A 20,191-nucleotide genomic window follows, 5' to 3' on the forward strand; every position below is an offset into this window, starting at 1 on the left:
GCCACCATCTGCGTCTGAGGAAGAGCTTCTGTTCTTCGCCCGGTCTCAGCACGTCTCCTATTCCCTGCTCTGTGCCTCACATTCCAACTCTGGCAGCCCTGCTGTCCCAGGGACTTTGGGTTGGCCCCCATGTACTGACTTGGGGACACAGGATGGGGAATGAACTTCTGGGCTGAGGGACAAGGGTGGAAGACTCAGTAGGGATCCGGGGGTCAGGATGTGGGAGCAGCTTCCCTGACATGGCCACTCATGGCCCAGAGGAAACTGGGCTTGTGAAAGAGGAAACGACGGCATCCTGGGGAAACAGGAGAGGAAGCTGGGCGGGTGCTGGAGCCCTCACTCGCTCCCACGCCCTCAGACACAGCCGCGCGCACATGGGAGACAGCCTGAGGCCTGGGCTCCTCTTTGCCTCTCACTGAAGGCCTTGGGGAGCCCATGGTTTACCAGGTCATGGGAGTGATCTCAACACAGGGGGCTGCTGTGACCTGAACTGGGGCGCACTGAGGCCCATGAGGCTCTCGTGACACCCTGAACTTCCCAGGTACTCAGCCTGGTCTCAGAGCCAAAGGGGCCGAGGTGGCTCTCAGTGAGATGGGGCAGGTATTCTCTGGGGCTGGGATAGTTCCATGGAGCTGTCGGAGGGACACTGCTACTGAAGGCCACCAAACCTATGTAATGCTAACCAGCATCTGGTGTCCAGATGTCAAGAGGGGCTCAGCAGACAAAGACAGACCCAAGCAGACACCCAAGACACACTGGGTAATTTCCCCACCTACCTGTGTCCCTGTAGTTTTTCTAGCATCATGTGGTTGTGGGCAAGTGGCAACTGCCTGGGAGAGGAGGAGCTGGGTAGCCTGCTATCCAGGGAGAGGGTCAGCCTGGGATCTGGATGGAACCTGGGGGGTGAGCATTAGGAGCAACGTCCTGGCCACCTTTACTTCCAAGGGCGGGCCAGAAACAGCCTGTCTGAATTAGCCGGTCTCTTGTCTGGCTGCTTGCCATGTCGAGCTATTCTAAGCCACTCAGTGAGGAGGAAATGGCTGCTTAGTCTTCTTCCACCTGTGATACTTAAGACTAAAGGCCCTGGACTCCTGCCTGGGGAGATACTAAGTAAAGAGACAGTCAGCTGCCTCCGATGATGCTTTTGTGCTTTGCCAGTGGTTCAACAGCATCAAAGGTGCAGGAAGATAAGGAAAAGGAACCTTCAGGTTCTCTTTGGGGGGCTTCTGGAGGGGAAAGTCTGGCCTCCTCTGGGCTTTTACACTGGCAGAGCCTGGGGGCTCACAAATGAAAGCTCAAAAGCTCCCCTGGCCTAGACAAAACCCAGAACCAGCATTTTTGGGGTCCCTGAGACCGGAGCCCTTACTTACTGGGAGTGTTCAGCAGGCTGGCTCTGCTGGGGGTGGGCACCTGAAGCTCTGAGTGGCCGACTCGGAGGTCAGGGCCATCAGCTGGGCTTGGCTCATCCGTCTGGCCTGCGGGGGAGGAAGCAATTTCCGCCAATACCTCCAGATCCTTCAGGACGACCTGGGGAGACAAGGCGAGGGTGAGGGATGAGCTGAGGTGAGGTCAGAGACAGCCACCTGCAGTGTGTGTGGGGGATCTGCAGATTACAGCTGGGCTGCCTGCCAGTTGTGAGAGCAAAGATCACAGCTGTGGAAGTGTCCAGAAAAGTGTAATGAAGGTATGGCTCAGGGTGACCACAGATGGCAGTGGATGGGGGCCTATACAGGAAGGAAGCTGCAGCCTGAGGCTGGCGAGTGCCTCTCCCGTGAGCCTCCTCTCTGGCCCAGGCAGGGATCTGAGGGGTCCCCAGGAGATGTGGCTCTCAGGCATCAGGGTGCACGACACACCAGGTGTGTCTCAGGGCCCTTGGGTGGTACCAGTGTCTGACGGTGCTCTCCAGGCCACGCTCTGCTGTGTGCGGTGGCCTTGGCCCTGCCCACCCCTGGCCATAGACCAGATGACACTGCAGAGATGACCCTGGATCACACAGACTCCACAGTGCTGACCACATAGGGGCTGTGACTTGGCAAATGCAGACAAGGCTGCCTCCAAAGTGTTCGCACCAGGGTTTGGGTGGGGTGAAGCCTCCACAGTCTGATCACTGAGCTCCCGTGAGGCAGAGTGGAGCATGGGGACAGTCCAGCATGCGAGCGAAAGGTGTTCAGTGTTTCAAGGGCCCCCAGGGCTGCCCTACGATCCAGAGAACCTCTGTACCCCTAGAAGCTGCATGTTCTTCACCTGCTAGCAAGTGCTGGCAGAACACTGGTACAATAGGCGGCAGGGAAAGGCCAGGGATATGGACTGCTGTAACCTGTACCAGGACTGCTGAGCCTTCCTGCTACCTAGTGATGACCGTGCTCTTCCCACCCTTTCTGCTCTCCACTCATCTCTGAAGGGGGACTCTGCTTGGCCTACCCACAAATGCACCCTAAGGACCCAGAAGATGCCCACTGAACATCAGCCGACTGGGTGGGTAACTGTGTCTCTTCCTGGGCTACACCAAGCCCAGGCCAAGAGTTTCCATGGTGATGGAGGGCTTTAGCCCTGGACCAGAGGAAGTGCTGCAGAGCTTGGTGGGTGGAGCCCTGACAGGTTAGCTGGTGGAATATGGTGAATATGAGATCAAGGTAAAAACTACTACGGGGTTATCTGTGGGCTGATGAAAATGTGCTGAAATTAGATGATGGTGATGGCTGTGAAACCTTGTAAATACAGATGCTTCTCAATTTATGATGGAGTTACATCCCAAATAAAGCCACTGTAATTTGAAAACCTAGTTGAAAATGCATTTAATACACTTAGTTCACTGAACATCACAGCTTATTTATTTGTTTACCTTTTAAACAGGGTGGGTCTCGCTATGTAGTTCAGGCCAGCCTTGAACTTACTACATAAGCCCAGGCTAGCCTCAAATTGGCAGTGATTCTCCTGACTCAGCCTCCCGAGTGCTGGGATTACAGGTGTATGCCACTACATCCGGCTGAACATCACAGTAACTGTAACAACATATAACAACATAGCAACTGTATTGGTGTTTTCCTCCATGATTGTGACTGCAGGGGTGACTGGGAGCGGCCCAGTATCAAAAGTACTGTACTACACACCAGTAGCTCAGGAAAGGATCAAAATTCAAAATCTGACATATGGTTTCTACTGAGTCCACTTTACTTTTACCATTATAATAAAAAAAAAAAACCTGAAGTTGAACCATCATCAGGTGGGGACCATGTGTATACCAAAAACCCTGAATTACAGACCTCAAAAGGGCTAATTTTATCTCAAAAAAGGGGGAAAAGTAGGGTCTATTTCCTCTTTGAAGTCTGAAAAGTGGCTCCCTCAATGCAGGAAACATGCCAGTGCCTCAGCCTACACTTCTCGGTTGTCACTTTTCCTGGTGTCCTTGAGGCCAGCCTGGCATATCCTGCTGAGGTCCGCTTTGTCTGTTAATTCCTTCTGGCTGCATCTGGTCTGTTCCAGGTTGGCCACAGCCCGTACTCAAAGGCCACCTCCCACTGCCCTTCCCTCATTGAGAGACCCTGCTCTGTGCCATGCTGCTCCAAATCCTGGTGCTGAAGCAGTGAGTCAGAGCTGCCCCTGCCCACAGCGTGGTGGGCATCGGAGTGATAACTCAGTACTCACAGACACAACCCTCATAAGGGGCTGAATGGACACCTGCCTACCCTTCCGTGTGCTGGAATACGGGATGCTGGTTGCTCTCAGGACATTAGTGTTTGCTGGGTCTGTGGGAAATGGTTCTGTGATGGCTCAAAAACATGGCGGCTATATGCCCCAGTCAGGTGGCAGAGGAGGGGCTGCCCTTGGGCCTAGGCCAAGAGCCAGGGGACCCTGGTTGAGACCAGGCCTTGGGCTTTGGTCTCCCTTTCCACAGAGGGAGGAGCCCCTGGAGGGTCTATGCTCCTGGAATGGAAGAGGGAGGGAAGCGGGTGAGGTGGGCAAGCAGACAGCAAGGCAATGATGGGGAGCCCTGCGAGATGGGCAGACCCTGAGCACCTGCCTCAGCAGGCTGGGCACAGGCCATGTGCCCCGATGCTCAAGGTCCCCAGCGAGTCACTTCCCAAAGGTCAGGGAGGGGGCAGGAGATCAGGGAGTCAGGGTAAGAGGAGAGTGGGGGCGATGACTCAGGCAAAATTAAACAGTGAGGCAAGAATCAAGCCAGGAGTTCCTCAAAAAGTTAAACAGAGTGGTTGTAGGTGTACTCCCACTCCGAGGTAGTTACCGAGAGAATGCAAACATACGTTCACACAGAAACTTCTATATAAATGTTCACAGTAACTACTGCTCAGGGACAGACAGTGCACAACTGACAGGTCCATCAGTTGGTAAAGGGACAAATGAAATGCGATGTGTCTAACCCAAGGAACACTATGTGGCCATAAAAAGGAGTGGGGGGACTGACACAGGCTTCCACATGGAGGAACGTGCCAACATTTGCTAAGTGAAAGCCAAACACAAAAGGCCCCAAACTGTAGGTTGATTCCACTTATATGGATGTCCAGAATAGGCAAATCCCGAAAGACAGAGGGTGGATTAGTGGTTGCCAGTGGCTGGTGGGAGGGACGCCTGGGGAGTTTCTGTTAATGGTTGAAGAAATTAAAATGTTCTGGAGTTAGTAGTGATGGTTGTGCAACCTTGTGAAAATCCTAAAAAAAAAAAAAAAAAAAAAAAAAAAAAAAAAAAGAAAAATCACTGAATTTTGGTTATGTGAAATGTATGAAAAAATAAAAACTAAGCCAAAGCCCCAAATCAGCATCCTATGGTAATTCCCAATTGAGTGGTATGCATAGAGCAGTTTGCTCTTGCTCTGCACAGAGCACAAGGTAGTGGGTCTTGTTTCCACTGCCTCATCTCATACCTGATTCAGACTCAGGACAGACAAGAGGGCTTGAAGAGGGCACCCTGCCTCTTTCCAGCACCTTGCATCTGTGAGCGCCGTTGTATCTCCTGGACTACCTGCCTCTGTCAGGTCTGTCCATGGAAAAGCTGACTAGACCCTGGCTAGATCCTTGGTACAAGGACGGGCACACTGATCCACACTGTGTGTCCGGCAAGGGCTTATTCCCACTGGGAGAGATGCCGGGGAATAACCAGGGGGCCCAAGAGGCCTGGCTTATATAAGACTGTCCAGCCTGAGTGGCTCCAGAGCCAGGCTACGAGGGACAGGGAGGTCAGAGGAGGAAGCTCTCCTTGCTCTCAGCCTGAATGGACACCCTCACTCGTCATGTGTCCCCTTACACATGATACACAAGGAATGTGGGGCTTGGACAGTTACTAGCTCAAAAGAATCACTGGCTCAAGAGTGAACCCACTTCAAATCCAGCTCTGGTCTCCAAACCTTAACCTGTTAATCATGCTACTCCTGCATTTGTGGCCAGTCTTGACTTCCAATTCTGACCCTGCCATTCAGCTGTCTGACCCCAGGCCAGTCAAGTTTATCCACACAGGCCTCCTCCCAACATCCACTAAGCAGCTACTGTGGAGATGCACCACTGGAGATGTGAGGCTGAAAGGACAGGCTCTGCCTTTAATGAGTCACAGGCTCCTGGGGAGACAGGGGAAGCAACGACTGACAGGACAGCCTATGGGCCTCCCGAGCCAGGAGCCGTTGGAAGCACCTGAGCACGAGGTTGCCAAGGGTGGGGGAAAAGGCACCGAATGGCTCCCTTAGCTAGCATAAGCCTCTCGTGGACGGAGGAACTGTGTGGCTTCCAGGAAACTGGCCTTGTGGACAAGCTCCAGAGTGGGGCGTGGGGCTGGAGCGGAAGCTGGGGTGGACAAGCCATCATGAGCTTATGACCCAGACAAAGCAGACTGGACTTCTGTTTAGTAGCTAAGGGAGCCTGTTTCTGCAGATGTGCAAATGGAGATCTGACCTTGCAAGGCTGTCTTGAAGATGACAGGAGACACAGATGGCCCTCCGTGTCTGAGGATTCAACCAACTCTGGATTGGGACTATGAGAGGGGTAAAAAAGTGGGTCTTTATCTTGTCATTACTCCCTAAACAATACAGTACAATAACTATTTACATAACACTTACATTATATTAGCTGTGATAAGAAATCCAGAGATAGTCTGAAGCACACAGGATGATGTGTGCAGGTTATATGCAAATACTACGCCATTTTATATAAAGGATTTGAGCATATTCAGACTGCTCAGCCCATGGGGGTGGTGGGGCCAATTCCCTGTGGGTACTGAGGGATGACTGTACTTTACGTACAAGCAAAAAAGCAGGTACAAAGAAAGGCTGGTTTAGCACTTCTATTACAAGACTTCTGGTCCCACAGCCAAGCTGTTCAGTGGTCTCAGCTTGGCGAAGAGACAGCGACGACAGTGCCCACATCAAGGGCTTCCGGAGACGATGTGCACAGCCTCTTCTTTTCTACCGCCTCCCATCCCACTGGAGAGGGCAGCCAGCAAAGCTGCATATTTTACATCTGGAATTCTCTTATTTTAGAAAGTTTAACACAAATGAATGCAAATTAAACTTCAAGTGCACAATTAAAGCCGGAAATGTTGTCTATAGGTTCCTTCGGTAATCCCAGCCAGGCCTCTTGTGCTTACATATCAAAGGATTTGTCTCTGGTCCCTGGAGTCGGCAAAAAGTTCACAGCCCTGCCTGGGGCAACACCACATGTACTTGTGTGTGCATGCACATGTGCACACATGGCACCTTTCCTGTCCCTTATGTAAAGTGGGAGTTGGAACAGTGTCACCATCTCTTCCAATCAATTAGAGGCAAGGAATGGAAGGTGCTGCCTGAATGGAGGGAAAACAGTGGGCTAAGGTGGGCAGTGGGGAGTGAGTGTGCAGCCACTTTGCGGGTATGAGGTGACTATCTCCTTTTGACCCATAAACCCCACTCAGACCTTGAGGCTTTGAAGCAACAGCTGAAATGCAGACCTAGCCCTGGGGCAGGAGGAGAGGCCGGGTGAAAGGAAGCACTCATCAATGAGCAGGAGACGAGGGGAGCCACCCTTCTGGTTGGCCCAGGCCTTGAGTCTCTGCCCAGGCCAGGTCTTTGGTGCTCCGCCTACCTGGAGACCCTGCAGTCCCTGGAGTACGAGTAGGAAGCTCTGGGATGAGGATCAGGTGATCACAGTGGCCATGCTCACTGGACACTCTGCTCAAGGCCTGGAGAAAAGGCCCCAGAGCTACAGACAAGTTGCAGCCAGTCCCGCTTTGGCTAGCAGAAAAACAGATCCAGTTCTTCCAGTGAGCAGGCTGGCTGGGCCCATGCCCGGGGCTGGCCTGGTGTCTTGGCTCTGAGGATGGGGAACGGCTCAAAGAAAGCAGGAGGAAGCCACACCAATTAGTATGCACTACACAGCGTTTTTGCAAAATGAATATAAAACACTTGTGCTTTCTTTTTGTGTGAGAGAAAGAAGGGGGGAAGGGAGGGAGGGAGGTTATAAGAAAGCAATATTCTGCAGGAGCAGGAGTGCCTGCTGTTACCATGGCAGTAGGGAGGGAGCATCAGCTGGTCTCTGGTTCTGGAATGGAATGGGCTGGCCTTGATTCCTCATTAGAGTGCAAGGGTCAACGTCAGGGGCAACTGGGTATAGGAAGCCTCTGACAAAGCAGCTCTGATGGGAGGCCTCAGGGGCAAGGGAAGGGGACTTTTACCCTCTGCAGTGTGGGCAGCTAAGAGGAGCAAGACAGGGGGATCCTGAGAAGGTCTCCCTTCTTGAGGATAGCTTTGTGTCAGCAAAGAGCACTTTTCTATGTGGAAGGCTGTCAACATCTGGGTGGGGCCACCGCTGGCCATCACCCTCCCATACTGCACTAGTCAGGGACAGCTCTCTGGGACAGTGCTATTTCACTGGTCCACTGGCCTTCACTTGTGCAACACCTCTTGGCAGTCCAGCCCTGGAAAACCACTTGGGGCTGGAAGGTCCCTGTCCTCTCTCTGCACACAGGTGGAGACGAGAGAACAACTTTGCCCTATCTCTACGTTGGGAAGCCCATCCTCCTCGTTCTCCAAGACTCTTGGACCCCAAAGTTCCTGGAGAAGCATTCTTCAGATGTTGGCCTGCAGTGCCAGGCAGGAAATGGATGGAGAAGCCTCCTACTTCTAGAAACCCACATGGCTTTAGGGAACATTCAGGAAGCCTTGGGTCTCTGTTGGCTGATGAGGCCCTAGATGTCCACGAGCTCTCTCCCGTAGAGGGAGCTCTTCCTATGCTGACAGGAAATGCCCAAGCTGGGCCCTCTCCAGTCCTGGCTAGGAAGAGCCTACAAGAATGTTCCTGAGAGACACAAGGCTGGAGAGATGGATTCCAGCCTCAGGCCCAGGAAGATGCAGTCTGGCCTGCACAGGCACTGCCAGGGGCTATGTGACACCTCTGGGGAGAGGTCTGGTCACAGGGCACCAAGGCCAGGTACCAAGGAACAGCTGGGGCCTTCTGCTTCCTCCTACACAGCAGCCTGACTCCTTCCTTCATGAGGGTATAGCCCAGTGACCAGGCCTCCCCAGTCCCTAACTACAGGCAAGTGGCTCCTGCTGCCTCGGGGCTGGGAAGAACCAGCCAGAAAACTCACCCTAGGAAGCCAGGCTGAAGGTCACAGGGGCATCCAAAGGCCAAGAGTAGTAGAAAAGGCACATATACCAGCTGGGACTGAGGCCAGAGGCCTCTGCTCTGAGAATAAACACGAGCCGGAGAAAGCAGCCACTGGGCCAGGTCCACCCTGGGAAAGGGGCAGCATTCTGAGAAAAGCTCTGGTCTACCCTGTGCCTTCTGAAACAAGGAAGGTGAGCACTGCCCAAAAGAACATCCAGATTTGGGGGTGGGAGAGGATGACTGCTTAGACCTAGCCCTATTTTTATTTCCCGTTCAGAAAACCACTCGGATTGCAAACTTTTGGTGTCATGATAAATACAAAATAGCTCTCTCTTTCTTCTCTCTACATACATACATACATACATACATACATACATACATACATACATACATAATTTTTTAAGGGTATCAAAATGTCTAAACAAAAATATTTATTATAGTAAAAGACATACTGCCATGACTCCTCTTCAAAACAATACCTTTGCTTTGAACACTCATCCCATTGTTCTTGCCACTTTCTGAAGCAGTTCTGGAAGTCCTCTTTCCTGAGTGTCTTTATGAGGTGTGATTAAAAAATACAGTGAATGCTGCTGCTGAGTGGCATCCAACAGAAAGGCCAGATTTGGCACCATCCTGAAGTCAAAATGACTGTGAAAAGTAAAGGCTTTGAGTCTATTCAGGACACTGAGGCAGCCATGACTGGAGTACTAAAGACACTCTAGAAAGTAGCAAGAATGAAGGGATAAGCATGTTCAAGTATGCTGAGGGGGGAATTCATGGGAATGTGGGCAACATGTCTTCTACTGTGATACATTAAAAAAAATTAAAACATTCACTATATTTTTAAAATCAATATATGTTTGTTTTATTATTATTATTTTTCCTTTTCTTTTTCACAGCATTGCCTGACTTTGAACACAAGCTCTTGGGATCAGGGAAGCTTTCTTTCCAAGTAGACCTTGCAACTCTCTCTAAGTGCCTAGTGTTGTGTTTTCCAAGCAAAGGACCAGAACCTAATGCTTACATTTCAGTCTCACTGATGAACAGCGTAGCACAGTGTGGGTTCTGTACCCCTTCTTGGGGTACAGAAGAAAATAAAGGTCAGCCTGGAGTACGGTGACTTGGAGAGCAGATCTCTGACCCTCTTCTTGCTTACCCCCTAGGGTCTCTTTGGTTCTGGTCCCAGCTATTGCTCATCTGTAGCATTCTGTGCTCCTGGCTACAAGGGTACACTCTGGGTTGTAAATCCTCCCTCCAGCCAGGCAGGGAACACTGTTGCTGGAGAGCAGTGCACATTCATGCCTTGGAGTTTAGTTACTGGGTGGTAAGCCCTGTGGCCAGACAACCAGGAGAGAGGGCTCCCTCCAACCTTCAGGGTGCTGCCGAATCCCAGTGGACCTCCAAGCTTCACACCAGCCACTCCAAGGAAGTAGGCTCTTCACTCGGCCTAGCTGCCTGTCTGCTGTGGCAGGGGAGGGCCCAGGAGACGTGGGGCAGCCCTAAGTAGGCTCAGATTACTATCCAGTCAACCTCTTAGACACTGTATAAGGACAGGGGAGTCCTGACCCAGCCCTGATATGCAGGAGGAACAGGGTGTGTGTGTGGGGGGGGGGGAGAGGGAGAGACAAAAGAGAATAAGACTCCAGAGAACATCTAAGTGGAGATCTTGACCAAGTTCCTTAACTTCTCCGGGCCTCAGTTAGCTCTTGGGTAAAATGGGGAGAGGCACAGGGCACCTCTGTGAGCAATGCTATGAAGATGGAGGAAGTTCACACTCCTAGGGTGCCAAGCTCAGGGCTTGGGACAGATGAAGTGTGTAATGGTAGCTACCTTTTGTTGGTAGCAGGGGTTGGTCCCTGTCCTCACTCATATAGGTCCCTCACCTCACCCTGCTTGGCCTTTATGCCCAGTGAGATGCCAACAGGGAGCTGCCATGAAAATTCAGTTGCTTCAGCTTTGCTTGTCTCGAGGGCCAGAGGAAAAACCAACATACAACTTGGAAAAAATTGTGACTTCTGAAGAAGCCAGACGCCTAGGGTGTGGGGTGGAGAGTGGCCACAGCTTGGTCACTATGCTTCAGGCTATGAGAGGACACCAGGGCTGAGGGCCGGAGTCCAGCCTGTAGTCTCCAAACTAGTCTCGTGCCAGGCCTTAGCCACGGCTCTCAACCAGAGACGTGCAGCAAGATCTCCTGGGTGTTTGTGTAAAATGCCAGTGCCTAGGTAACCAGGCCCGGCTTGAGGTACAGCTGAGGTCTGGGGTGAGGCCCAAGCTGTAGGCTTTTCAAAGCTCCTGAGGGTCCTTGAAGAAGCCCTGGTTTGGATGGCTGGGTCTGCAGAGCTAGGCTGTTGGCCTTCAGTCTCTCTGAATGAAATCACTTCCTGAGTCCAAGGAAGGATGGGCTGTGGGGGCCAGGTAGTGCATCCAGCCCTGCATGCAACTTGCCCCCAGAGCTTGGCTCTGGGAGCCCCTGTCCCTGTCCCAGGGGAAGGCCGGCCTGATGGGCTCCCTGCGGTGGAGTTCCTGCTGCTGCCCTGGCCCTACCTCTGGGAAAGCAAGCTTCCCTTTCCTCGCCCTTCTCAGCCCATTCTCTTCCTTCGTCAGGAGGCAGGCAGCAGCCCGGGCCCCACCCTGCATGCTCGTTACTGTGTCCAGCTCTGGTCCTCACTTGCCCCTCTGCTCCGTGGAAGGATGAGGGAGACAGAAATATAAAAACTATCCTGGCACACAGACCTGTCTTTCTGGAGCTGGGCGCCAAAAGGCTGACTACAGTGGTTATGGCTCCTTCTCTACTTTAGGGCGGCTGATGCGGAGACTGAGAGAAAAGTGAAAGCTGGAAGAATGACAAGGACAGAGGGCCTCTTGGCAGGCACAGTTCTGGGTGTGCTACTGTGCCCTTCCCCTCTCCTCCCTAGGCAATGATTTCCTGACAAGAAGACATTTCCGAAGCCGAGGCCTACCTGGGTCCTTAGCAGGGCCACCAGTACCTCTGCCCAGCCGTGGGGTGCAGCCGCTGAGAGCGTGGGCTTGGGGGCTTAGCTGGCCTGAGAAGGCGGGACTGTGAACAGTGTCCAGCATTTTTATCTTGCGAGGTGGTGGCGTCTCCCCTGCACTGTATCTCGGAAGCCCCAGTGTGAGGCTGCACGGCCAGCTTCGGGAGAGCTGAGGACGAGCGGTGTCCAGTGCCCTGCGGCTGCAGCAGGAGGGCTTGGGCTATCTGGGCAGGCCCTGCTCATCTCCCCATGCTGGGCAGTCCCTGGGCAAAAGAATCAAGATCTTGGCTGCTGACATGTTATCCCTCAGTCTTCTGGGTGAAGATTTTACCTTACTGGGATATGATTTTAAAGAAATCTGCGGAATTGAGGCAGGCATGGAGGGGGTGTTTTTGTTTGTTTTGGAGAGTGGATGGAATGAAAATTGGAGCAAAATAAAAAACGGAGAAAAGGAACTGAGAAGGAAAAACAAGTCCCATTCTTAGGGAAGACTGTCCACTTTTGAGCAGGCAGCATTAGTATTCCAGGGAGTGGAGTCAGGACCACACAAACTCAGAGCTGGAAGGGACCAAAGACAATCCAGTCCAAGCCCAGCATCTTAGGGAAAATAATGGAGGGGAGACACCGCACAACTTGCCTGGCTCCGTGGACAAGTACGAGGCACAGGACAAGAGGCCTCCCTCCTATCTCTTGCCACCCTTCCGTGGTCCAGCCAATGGCCCCAGACCTTCTGGAGGAGACGGAGAAGGCTTGTGGCCTGAGCCCTGGAGGGGAGCTGCCACCTCCCTGCCCCATCAGAGCCAGGGGCAACTCAGAGGGGCCTGGGAAGGGACAGGGGAACAAGGTCAAAGTCAGTGCTCAGAGAAGGTACACCCGGAACTGAAGGGCAGCCCCGGACAAAACACCGTGAGTGCAGTGAGGGCCTGGGTGTGGGTGACACAGCGTCACATCTGGGCTGGAGCCCTGCTCTACAGAAGAGGGCCAGCTCCATAGGGTTTTAGATGCTTTGGAGTCAGATATAACCCATGGCTAATTCTGGCTCTTGGCAGTGTGACCCTGGGAAAGTTATCTTCCTCACACTTAAACCTCATTGTAAGTCAAACTGGGACAAATGAAATCATTCTAGGACCACCTGGCAGGTCTGTTCAGATGACAGGCACAATGTGAACAGTGTACGTATCCGTAAAGTTTAGTATGTGCCACAGACACTGGAAGCTGCCATTGGGAACATCAGCAGGGCTATCATCAGCTCTCCAAACCCCTTCAGCTGAAGGGGTCTCTAATAAGCTCAAGCCCTCATTTCTGGGGCAGACAGTGAGGGGTGGCCAACTTCCAATAGAGGGCCTTCCCCCTGGGGACAGGAGTAAGCAGCCCTGGTTACCTTGGAAACGATGGGGACCAGAGCCTTCTGTTACCTTTCCTCACATCATGCTCTTGGGGCGGGGGCTTTCCCCTGGGGGAGACTTCATGCCAAAGTCTAGTCACTAAATAAGTCCTTTAGAGCAGGAAGTCGAGCCCTGGAGCCCAGGGCACTGACTCAGCGGACCAAAGTCCCGCGGACTTTTTGGGAAAGGGGAAGTTGAGAGGTGGACGGGTAGAGGAGGGTGAGAAGGAAAAGGGACACGATGGGACAGCAGGGCCGCTCCTGCCCTCAGACAGAGGGGGCCTCAGGCAGCCTCACCTCATACCTGCTCGGGGCCCTGGGGTCTGCGCCAACGAGGCTGCCACGGCACCACCCAGCTACTCCTCCCATCTCTCCAGTGAGCCTTGACTGGCTTCTCTTCCTGGCAACTGGCCTTGGCCTGGTAAGCCTCTCCCCAGAGAGCTGAAGACCTTCAGTTTTTCCGTTCCATTTCTCCTGGGCTGTGGGCCATGAAAACAGATGAAATCCTCTCCCGTCCCCCCGGGCAAAGCACCCCTCACATACAGTCCAGGGCGCAGGAGGGGCGTTCCCTCGTGACCATCCTGCTGGTGAGGGCCCAAAGGCCAGGAGAGGGAGACTGGAGGACAGGCTGAGGCTTGCGCCCAAGAGAACTGCCATGCCCCTAGATGTCCAATTCTACTTCCCTCAGAACTCGGCCAAGGCTGGAGCAGCCTGGGGCTCCTCCCGTGGGCCTGGGTGCTTCTGAAATGTCCCACTTGGCTGAGGACAGGGGAGGCAGCATCTGACTGGGACTGGGGTCTATCAGTGAACCCATGGGGGTACTTGAAGCACCTTCTTAAAAAGCCCTCAAGTCTCCTTAGACTTCCAGCCCACTATCCCTTTCCCCCTACGTCATGGCCGTGCCACACTACGTATGCAGCTGGGCCTCGTTCTTCACACAGCTAGTAGGTTTTTGTGCTACAAAGGTCCACAGCTGTGAATAATGCTGCCAGAATCCTGCCTTCCACATTTTCTGGAAAGGGAGTTCTTTTTGCTGCTTCTGCACCAGTCACATCAGCCATAAACCCCCATCAGCAGTTTCTTTTCATGGTGACTTTGAAGCTAAGGGCAGGGGGAAGAAGGGCCCCTCCTGGGTTGAGAATCTCTTCTCTAGAGCATTAAGACACCCGGCTCGGAGATCCAGAGGGGATCCTGGGGCTGCCTCCGGGGGCCCCACTGTGAAGACGTTCACAGTGACGATGGCCCAGCAGGCCTGCCCCCTGATCTCAGAGGTCTTGCTTCTCAGTGAGAGGCTGTGGAGGGAGGCCTTGCTGCAGTCTCTGCCTAGATGCCCTTTCTCCTCCTCTCCCTGGACCCAGGGTGACCAGCTGGAGCCCTCCCTGCTGTGAGCCGGGGAGCACTGGAAAGACACTGGGGAACATGCTAAAGGCGAGGCTCCTGCTCTGGTGAGCGAGGCTGGCAGAGGCCGCCTCACTCCTGCTCCAGGCACCTTCAACCTAGGGCTCCTGGGGGGACACAGAGGGACACTGGTCCAGATGTCCACTCTGTGCCTGACTTTCTATGACAAAGAATGCAAACCACCGCCTTCTCCCCCCATTCCTCAGGCCTCTTGAGACAGGCTGGAAACAGAGGACAGGGAGCATCCTCTGTTCTGATCTGTGCTACTGAAGCCGAGGCAGGAGGGCTTCGGGCAGACACAGGTCCCATCCTGCTGATCACACTACAGGAATGATTACCAGCAACGGAGGAGCTCCTGCCCACCACAGGCTCACTGGGGCTGGGTCCTGTGCTAAGTGCCTGATGTTCAGCATCTCATCTGATCCAGAGTCTAAGAGACCTGGGGGAGAGGCTCCTTTTTTGTTCTCTCTTTTTTTTTTGGTACTGGGGATCAAAGTTGGGTCCTTGTGCTTGTGCAGCAGGTGGCGAAACGACTGAGCTAAATCCCTGGCCCTTGCTCTCTCTTTATGGACAAGGAAACTGAGGCTCAGGAAGGCTAGGTCATTTGCTTGAGGGAGCCAACCATTAAGCGGCACAGCCAGGCCTGGCCTATACAACACCAAAGCCCATGCATGCTCTTAGCCATCAGCCCACAGGGCCACCTGGGGAGAGAACATTACCAGAAAGGGATGCTACTATAAGTTGTCATAAAAATACAAACTGCCAAAAAAAAAAAAAAACCACAAAAAAACAAACTGCCAGGAGTTACCTTCACAATGAGTGGATAAGACAGAAAAAAAAGACCCTGAGGCTTTACTGAAGGACAAGATGACTTATTGGGGACAAGCTTTACTCCTGAGAAGGATAGTTCAACCTCATAAAAGGGCCGATATCCCCCTAGGTAAACTGTGAGGACAGACAGGCAGCTGTGGTGGGCAGGGTCTGGAGGGTGCTGTACACTTTCTCTGTGAACACAGTCCAGAAGGCATATGTAGACCACATTAGTCCCATTTCACCGGTCCAGGGAAGTTAACTCCTCACTGAGAAACCCGGCCAGGAAGGGCCAGGGCCAGGATTCAGGCCTCGGTTTGGCAGCCGTTGTTTCTGGCACCTGTATTTGCTCTTCAGGGACAGAAGTCCTTCTGGATCTTTTTGGAGATGGATCCCTGTGAGTGTTTTAAATGCAGGCCGGAAGGCAGTTGTGCTTAGGAATAAGGGATCATGTCCAGCCCCTCCCAGGCCAATCCATCATCAGGAAGGAATGTGGAGAAGACCCCCATCGTGCAGTGCTCTCTGCTTGGGCACAGACACCTTCAAGTTGTGCTCTTAGGCAGCTGGCAGCTGCCTGGTTTAGAGGCAGCTCACAAGTGGCATCTTCTGGGCAGGGGATGGGGCAGGTTCCTCCTTTCATGAATGGGCCCAGCAGGAAGCACTGAGCATGTGCTCTGCACTCCATGCTAGGGAAATCAGGGTCACATTTTCTCTTAAACAACAAGCAACTGGATCTCTAGCTAATGGAAGGATTTCTATTTCAGTGCCAAGAATATTAATTTGACACCTGCAAATTCTTTGATAAAAGGGATTTTCAGATAATGTCTACAAGGAGCAGGCGATACAGAGGAAACAGCCACTTAGCCTGAATAATGGAAAGGCAGAGACAATGGAGGATGCCAGAAAGGTGTGGCCCACTGAGCTGTCACTGGGGCGGAACTGGGGAACAATAGAAGACAAGGCCCGGCAGCGAGGCCACATGCCAGCGGGACTGCGGAACACAGTGGCGGGGCAGAGTAAGGTCTCCCAGTCTGCCTTCCCTGTACCCAGCTCTCATGTCATTAAAGCCTGGGTGCACACTGCCCCCTGAGGCCCATGGCTCTCAGCGCCAGGGAGGAGTATGTGGGTTTAACACAACTGTACTGGGAGGAAGGACGTTTGCAACAGAGATGACAGGCTGAATGTCCCAAATATATAGAGTGTCTACAAATCAGTAAGAAAAGTGGACAAAGGATTTGAGTGCTGAATACACACACATCACCACACCAAGTTGAGAATTTTCCTCAAGAACTTACGGAGCATGAAAAACAGGTCAGAGAACATTCTGGAGCAATCAGGAGGAGTCGGGGATGTTAAGAACTAAACTCCAGCTCCCCACCCCAGCCTGTTCTGCCCTGGCTCACAGGCCTGGTAGTTAAACAATGAAACAAACACCTTTGAAGTCAACAGGTCTGGCTTTGAGTGGGGGCTCCAATACTTTCTAGCTGTGTTTCTAGCAAGTTACCTACCCTTGCTAGGCTGTAGTTTTCTGAACTTCGAAATGGAAATGACAGAACTCTTCCATACAACTGGCCTGACAGCTCTCTAGCCACTACAACAGAAGGACTAATGCGGTCCCTGAACTCCAGTGAGCTCTGATTTGAGATCAGAGTTGTGTTTGGAAACACCTGGAAAAACCCAACAAAAACCGCTTTCTACAAAGGAAGTTCTAGCAGAAGAGGACTTTGCCTTGTGTGTGGCTGTTCTCTCACTGCCAAGTACACAGTGCCTCCTCAGGGTTCAAGACACTGGGAAAGGGACATTCGGAAACGGGACTCTGGTGGAGAACCAGGATGTGGCAGAATCCTGACTCCTAATGATCATCAAGGTCCCCCAGTCCCTCCTCGAAAGATGGGAAAGAGGGACTCTTCCCTCCTGTCACAGCACTACCCCACGGTCCCCAAGAGCAGCTTCGATCCTCCCCCACAAGGCCCACAAGATGTGCCCCACAGCTCTGACAACATTTGGCACTTCAGCAAATCGAGTTTCCACAGCCGCAGCCTGAAGAGAGCAGTTTAATGGGCTGCATCTCCTCGAGCTCCCTGTAAATGCACACGTACACAAAAGCCAATTCCGAGCAAAGAAGACTGGATGGGATTAAACAAGTCAATTTAAAGGACTGAAGACTCAGCTGCTTCCAGTGACGCCCTAGGAAGGCATCAATCAGCAGAGCTCTCCTCTTCCTTTCTGTACTGAAGAGAGGGCTGGCTAAGCGGTGAGTCACTCCCAGCTCGCAGGCAGAATTGGGCTGAATCCACCTGAGCCTGGTACACAGGGGGAGAGAAGGGGACAGGTAGGAGGGGCTGGGGCACTCACACACCATCTCTTTGGGAATTTTCTGGAAATGCAGAGAACCTCAGAGGACCTATAGCTGATACCTGCCTGTCCGCTTCTCTCTTCAGCCCAAGTTCCGTAGGACAGGCTGGGAACCAGCCCAGGGAAGACCCAGGTGCCTCATTCCTATGAAGCTGAGAGCAGTGCCTTCTCCCCGCAAGCCCTGTCCACTCTCGTGGTCTTACGAGGCAGTGTGAGCAGGTCTGTCGATTCATGCCCACTGCCACATGGACCAGGGGCTCTGCCCATCCCCCACAGTGCCTCAGAGCTTGGAAGTGGGAAGAGGGTGAGTCATGGCTCAGACCACCAGCATCTGGACTACCAGAACTGACACCCAGCCTGAGTTGTAGCCGTGGATGGAGGGAGGGCTGCCATGTTTGCAAATGGGTGTGCCTAGCCACAACACCTGCCCCATGGTGAGAGGCAGGGGAACCCCAAAAGAACTACGCTGCCCCAGCTCCAGGGCAGGTGCTGCTGAGAACAGAGCGGGGAAATGGTGAGTGGCTGGAGGAGAGCCCCTCCCAGATGACAGGAGGCCCTGGGATGCCCCATCTTCGACCCCAGGCCAGCCTCTGCTTGCTGGCTTTCTTGGGGTTACTCCTCTGACCAAGGTCAGCCACTTTCTTTCACACCAGCAGCTCCTGGTGACCCCAACACAGAAGGCTTAAAGGACCAATTTCAAACTGGAGGCTAAAGTGGATTTTAACTGATACAAATAACATAACTAATACAAACAAGCACTCAGCATGCGTGTGGCACACTCTACAGTACATACGGGTCATGTGGTTCTTGTGCGCCAGGTTCTGCTGCTACCCCCATGGGACAGACAAAGAAATATAGGCGAGATTCGAGCATCTGGCTCAATCTGGGCAGCAAGGCAGGGCCAGACCTTGCCCTCATGAAGCCTGACCCCAAAGCCATGCTCCCCCACTCTCAACACCTTCCAGGGAGGATGGATACACTCCTGCAGGGTCTGCAGACTCCTGTCCTCACTGACAGCCTGTCCCAGATGCTGCAGAAGAGCCTGCAGTGTCCTGACTCCCAAAGCCCACAGCACTAAATACAACTTCACCTCCAGGGCAACTGTCTGGTGTCGAAAAAGAATACAACAGGAACCAAGCAAGCACATCTCTGCTATGAGACATTACAAGGTGGGGAACAGGGAGGCTGGTAGCCAGTGTTCCGTAAGGCAGGGTGGTGCCGGTGACCTACCTCATCAGATTCATCCGATAGAGTCTGAAGCAGGATGGGCAGGAGGCTGTCTGTGTGCCGGAACATCTGGAGAGCAGAGAAGGGGGCGTGCTAAGTGGTGAGAGATCCTCCCTTTTAGGAAAGCATCCTGGGGTTCTGCTTGGACCCCTCCCTCCCTGCAAGACACCACAGACCCCACAGCATCTGTTGCTCCTCTGCTCGCCAAGTTCCTTCAGAATGGTAATGACTTGAGCCCCCACAAGCATGGACAGGCCAAGGTGGTCCTGGAAGAAGCTGCCTGGCATGGAGGGGTCTCCTCAGGAGCCAGGCCCGGGCCTCACCTTGCGGGGAGTCTTGATGTAGAGGTGGTAAAGCCACTTCAGAACTGCAATCCGGCTCATCATCCCGATCGCCACGTCACTGAGATGGCAGTTGAGGACCTGCACAATCCCATCCAGGTTCAGGGTCACTGGGGCCCTGTCAGTGCTGTGGGCAAGAGCAGCAGAGAGACAGCTGGATGAAGCCCCATGACACCCACAGCACCTCCTGGGGCCTGAGCTCAGAACCACATGGCCCCGCCCCACTGCTCTGGGGTGCAGCTGGAGCAGACAGCAGCAGACACCCTCAGCTCTCTCAAGATCCTATCTCTGCCAGCCCAGCCTGGTAGCTTGAAAGAAGCCTCACTTCTTTCTCCCTGCTTCCACCCACCCTCTCCAAAGAAGTTCAGACCCTGTGGCTTGGTAGCAGTTATGCTACCCTCCAGTGGCAGGGGAGACCAGCCTGCTGGGCTCCTACTCACTCCTCCTCCTTTTCCAGCACCAGCCTGGCTTGTACAGTGCCTTGGAACTGACCAGCCGGATGTCTGGGCTAAAAGGCTGTTCAGCATCTTTGGGGAATTAAGTCAGACCCTCTACCGATGACAGAAAACCACCATGTCTAGACAGTATGCAGGAGGACCCTACAAACACCCAGGACATCGAACAGGCCACTCCAAGCCAATACAGAACATTTCTCAAGTGAGGATAGGTACTGTGGCTTGTCATCTTGCCACATGTGTACTTGGCAGAGGGTTAGCCTACAAGAGAACCCTTGGGTTGCCTCCAAAATGGAAATGCTTTCTTGTGAGTCAGAGAAGAGGCCACAGAGCCTCTGCCTATGAGAAAGGGAGACTGTTGAAAATGTGTGGATGCCCCTATGAGGCGCAGGAAGTCCTGGCTCCTGTGGGCTTGGGCCTTGCTGGTCTCTCAGAGAAAAGTCACATGAAGCAGCCCAGAGGAGGCTGGGTGCCGCCCGGACAGTGAGTCAGCTCTCTGCCCAAATCATGGCCCTCTGGCTGAGATGGTTTTCTGGGTGGCGACAGCATGGGCAGTGTGTGACACGATGGTGAGGGGGCAGGCTGTGTTCTCTGAGGACAGGCCAGCTGGTTCCACTGCCCGCCAGTATAAAATGGTCCCTGG

The 20,191-nt window shown here is 53.2% G+C and overlaps 1 protein-coding gene across 2 annotated transcripts in view; it reads right to left on the bottom strand.

The window, feature by feature from the left end:
- Window positions 1-20,191, bottom strand: part of Vac14 (VAC14 component of PIKFYVE complex) — a 103,370-nt gene that overhangs the window by 47,570 nt on the left and 35,609 nt on the right. For both annotated transcript variants that reach the window (XM_004842891.3, XM_021256721.2), the window contains exons 11-13: window positions 19,076-19,220; window positions 18,756-18,821; window positions 1,371-1,527 (exon numbers count right to left, since the gene is read on the bottom strand). In XM_004842891.3, coding sequence (XP_004842948.1) covers window positions 1,371-1,527; window positions 18,756-18,821; window positions 19,076-19,220 — 368 coding nt within the window. The remainder of the gene's footprint in view (window positions 1-1,370; window positions 1,528-18,755; window positions 18,822-19,075; window positions 19,221-20,191) is intronic.

Source organism: Heterocephalus glaber, unplaced genomic scaffold (genome assembly GCF_053883595.1).
Source record: "Heterocephalus glaber isolate CG9 unplaced genomic scaffold, H.glaber_assembly_v1.0 deba00000071, whole genome shotgun sequence".
In the NCBI taxonomy this organism is placed as follows: Eukaryota; Metazoa; Chordata; class Mammalia; order Rodentia; family Bathyergidae; genus Heterocephalus; species Heterocephalus glaber.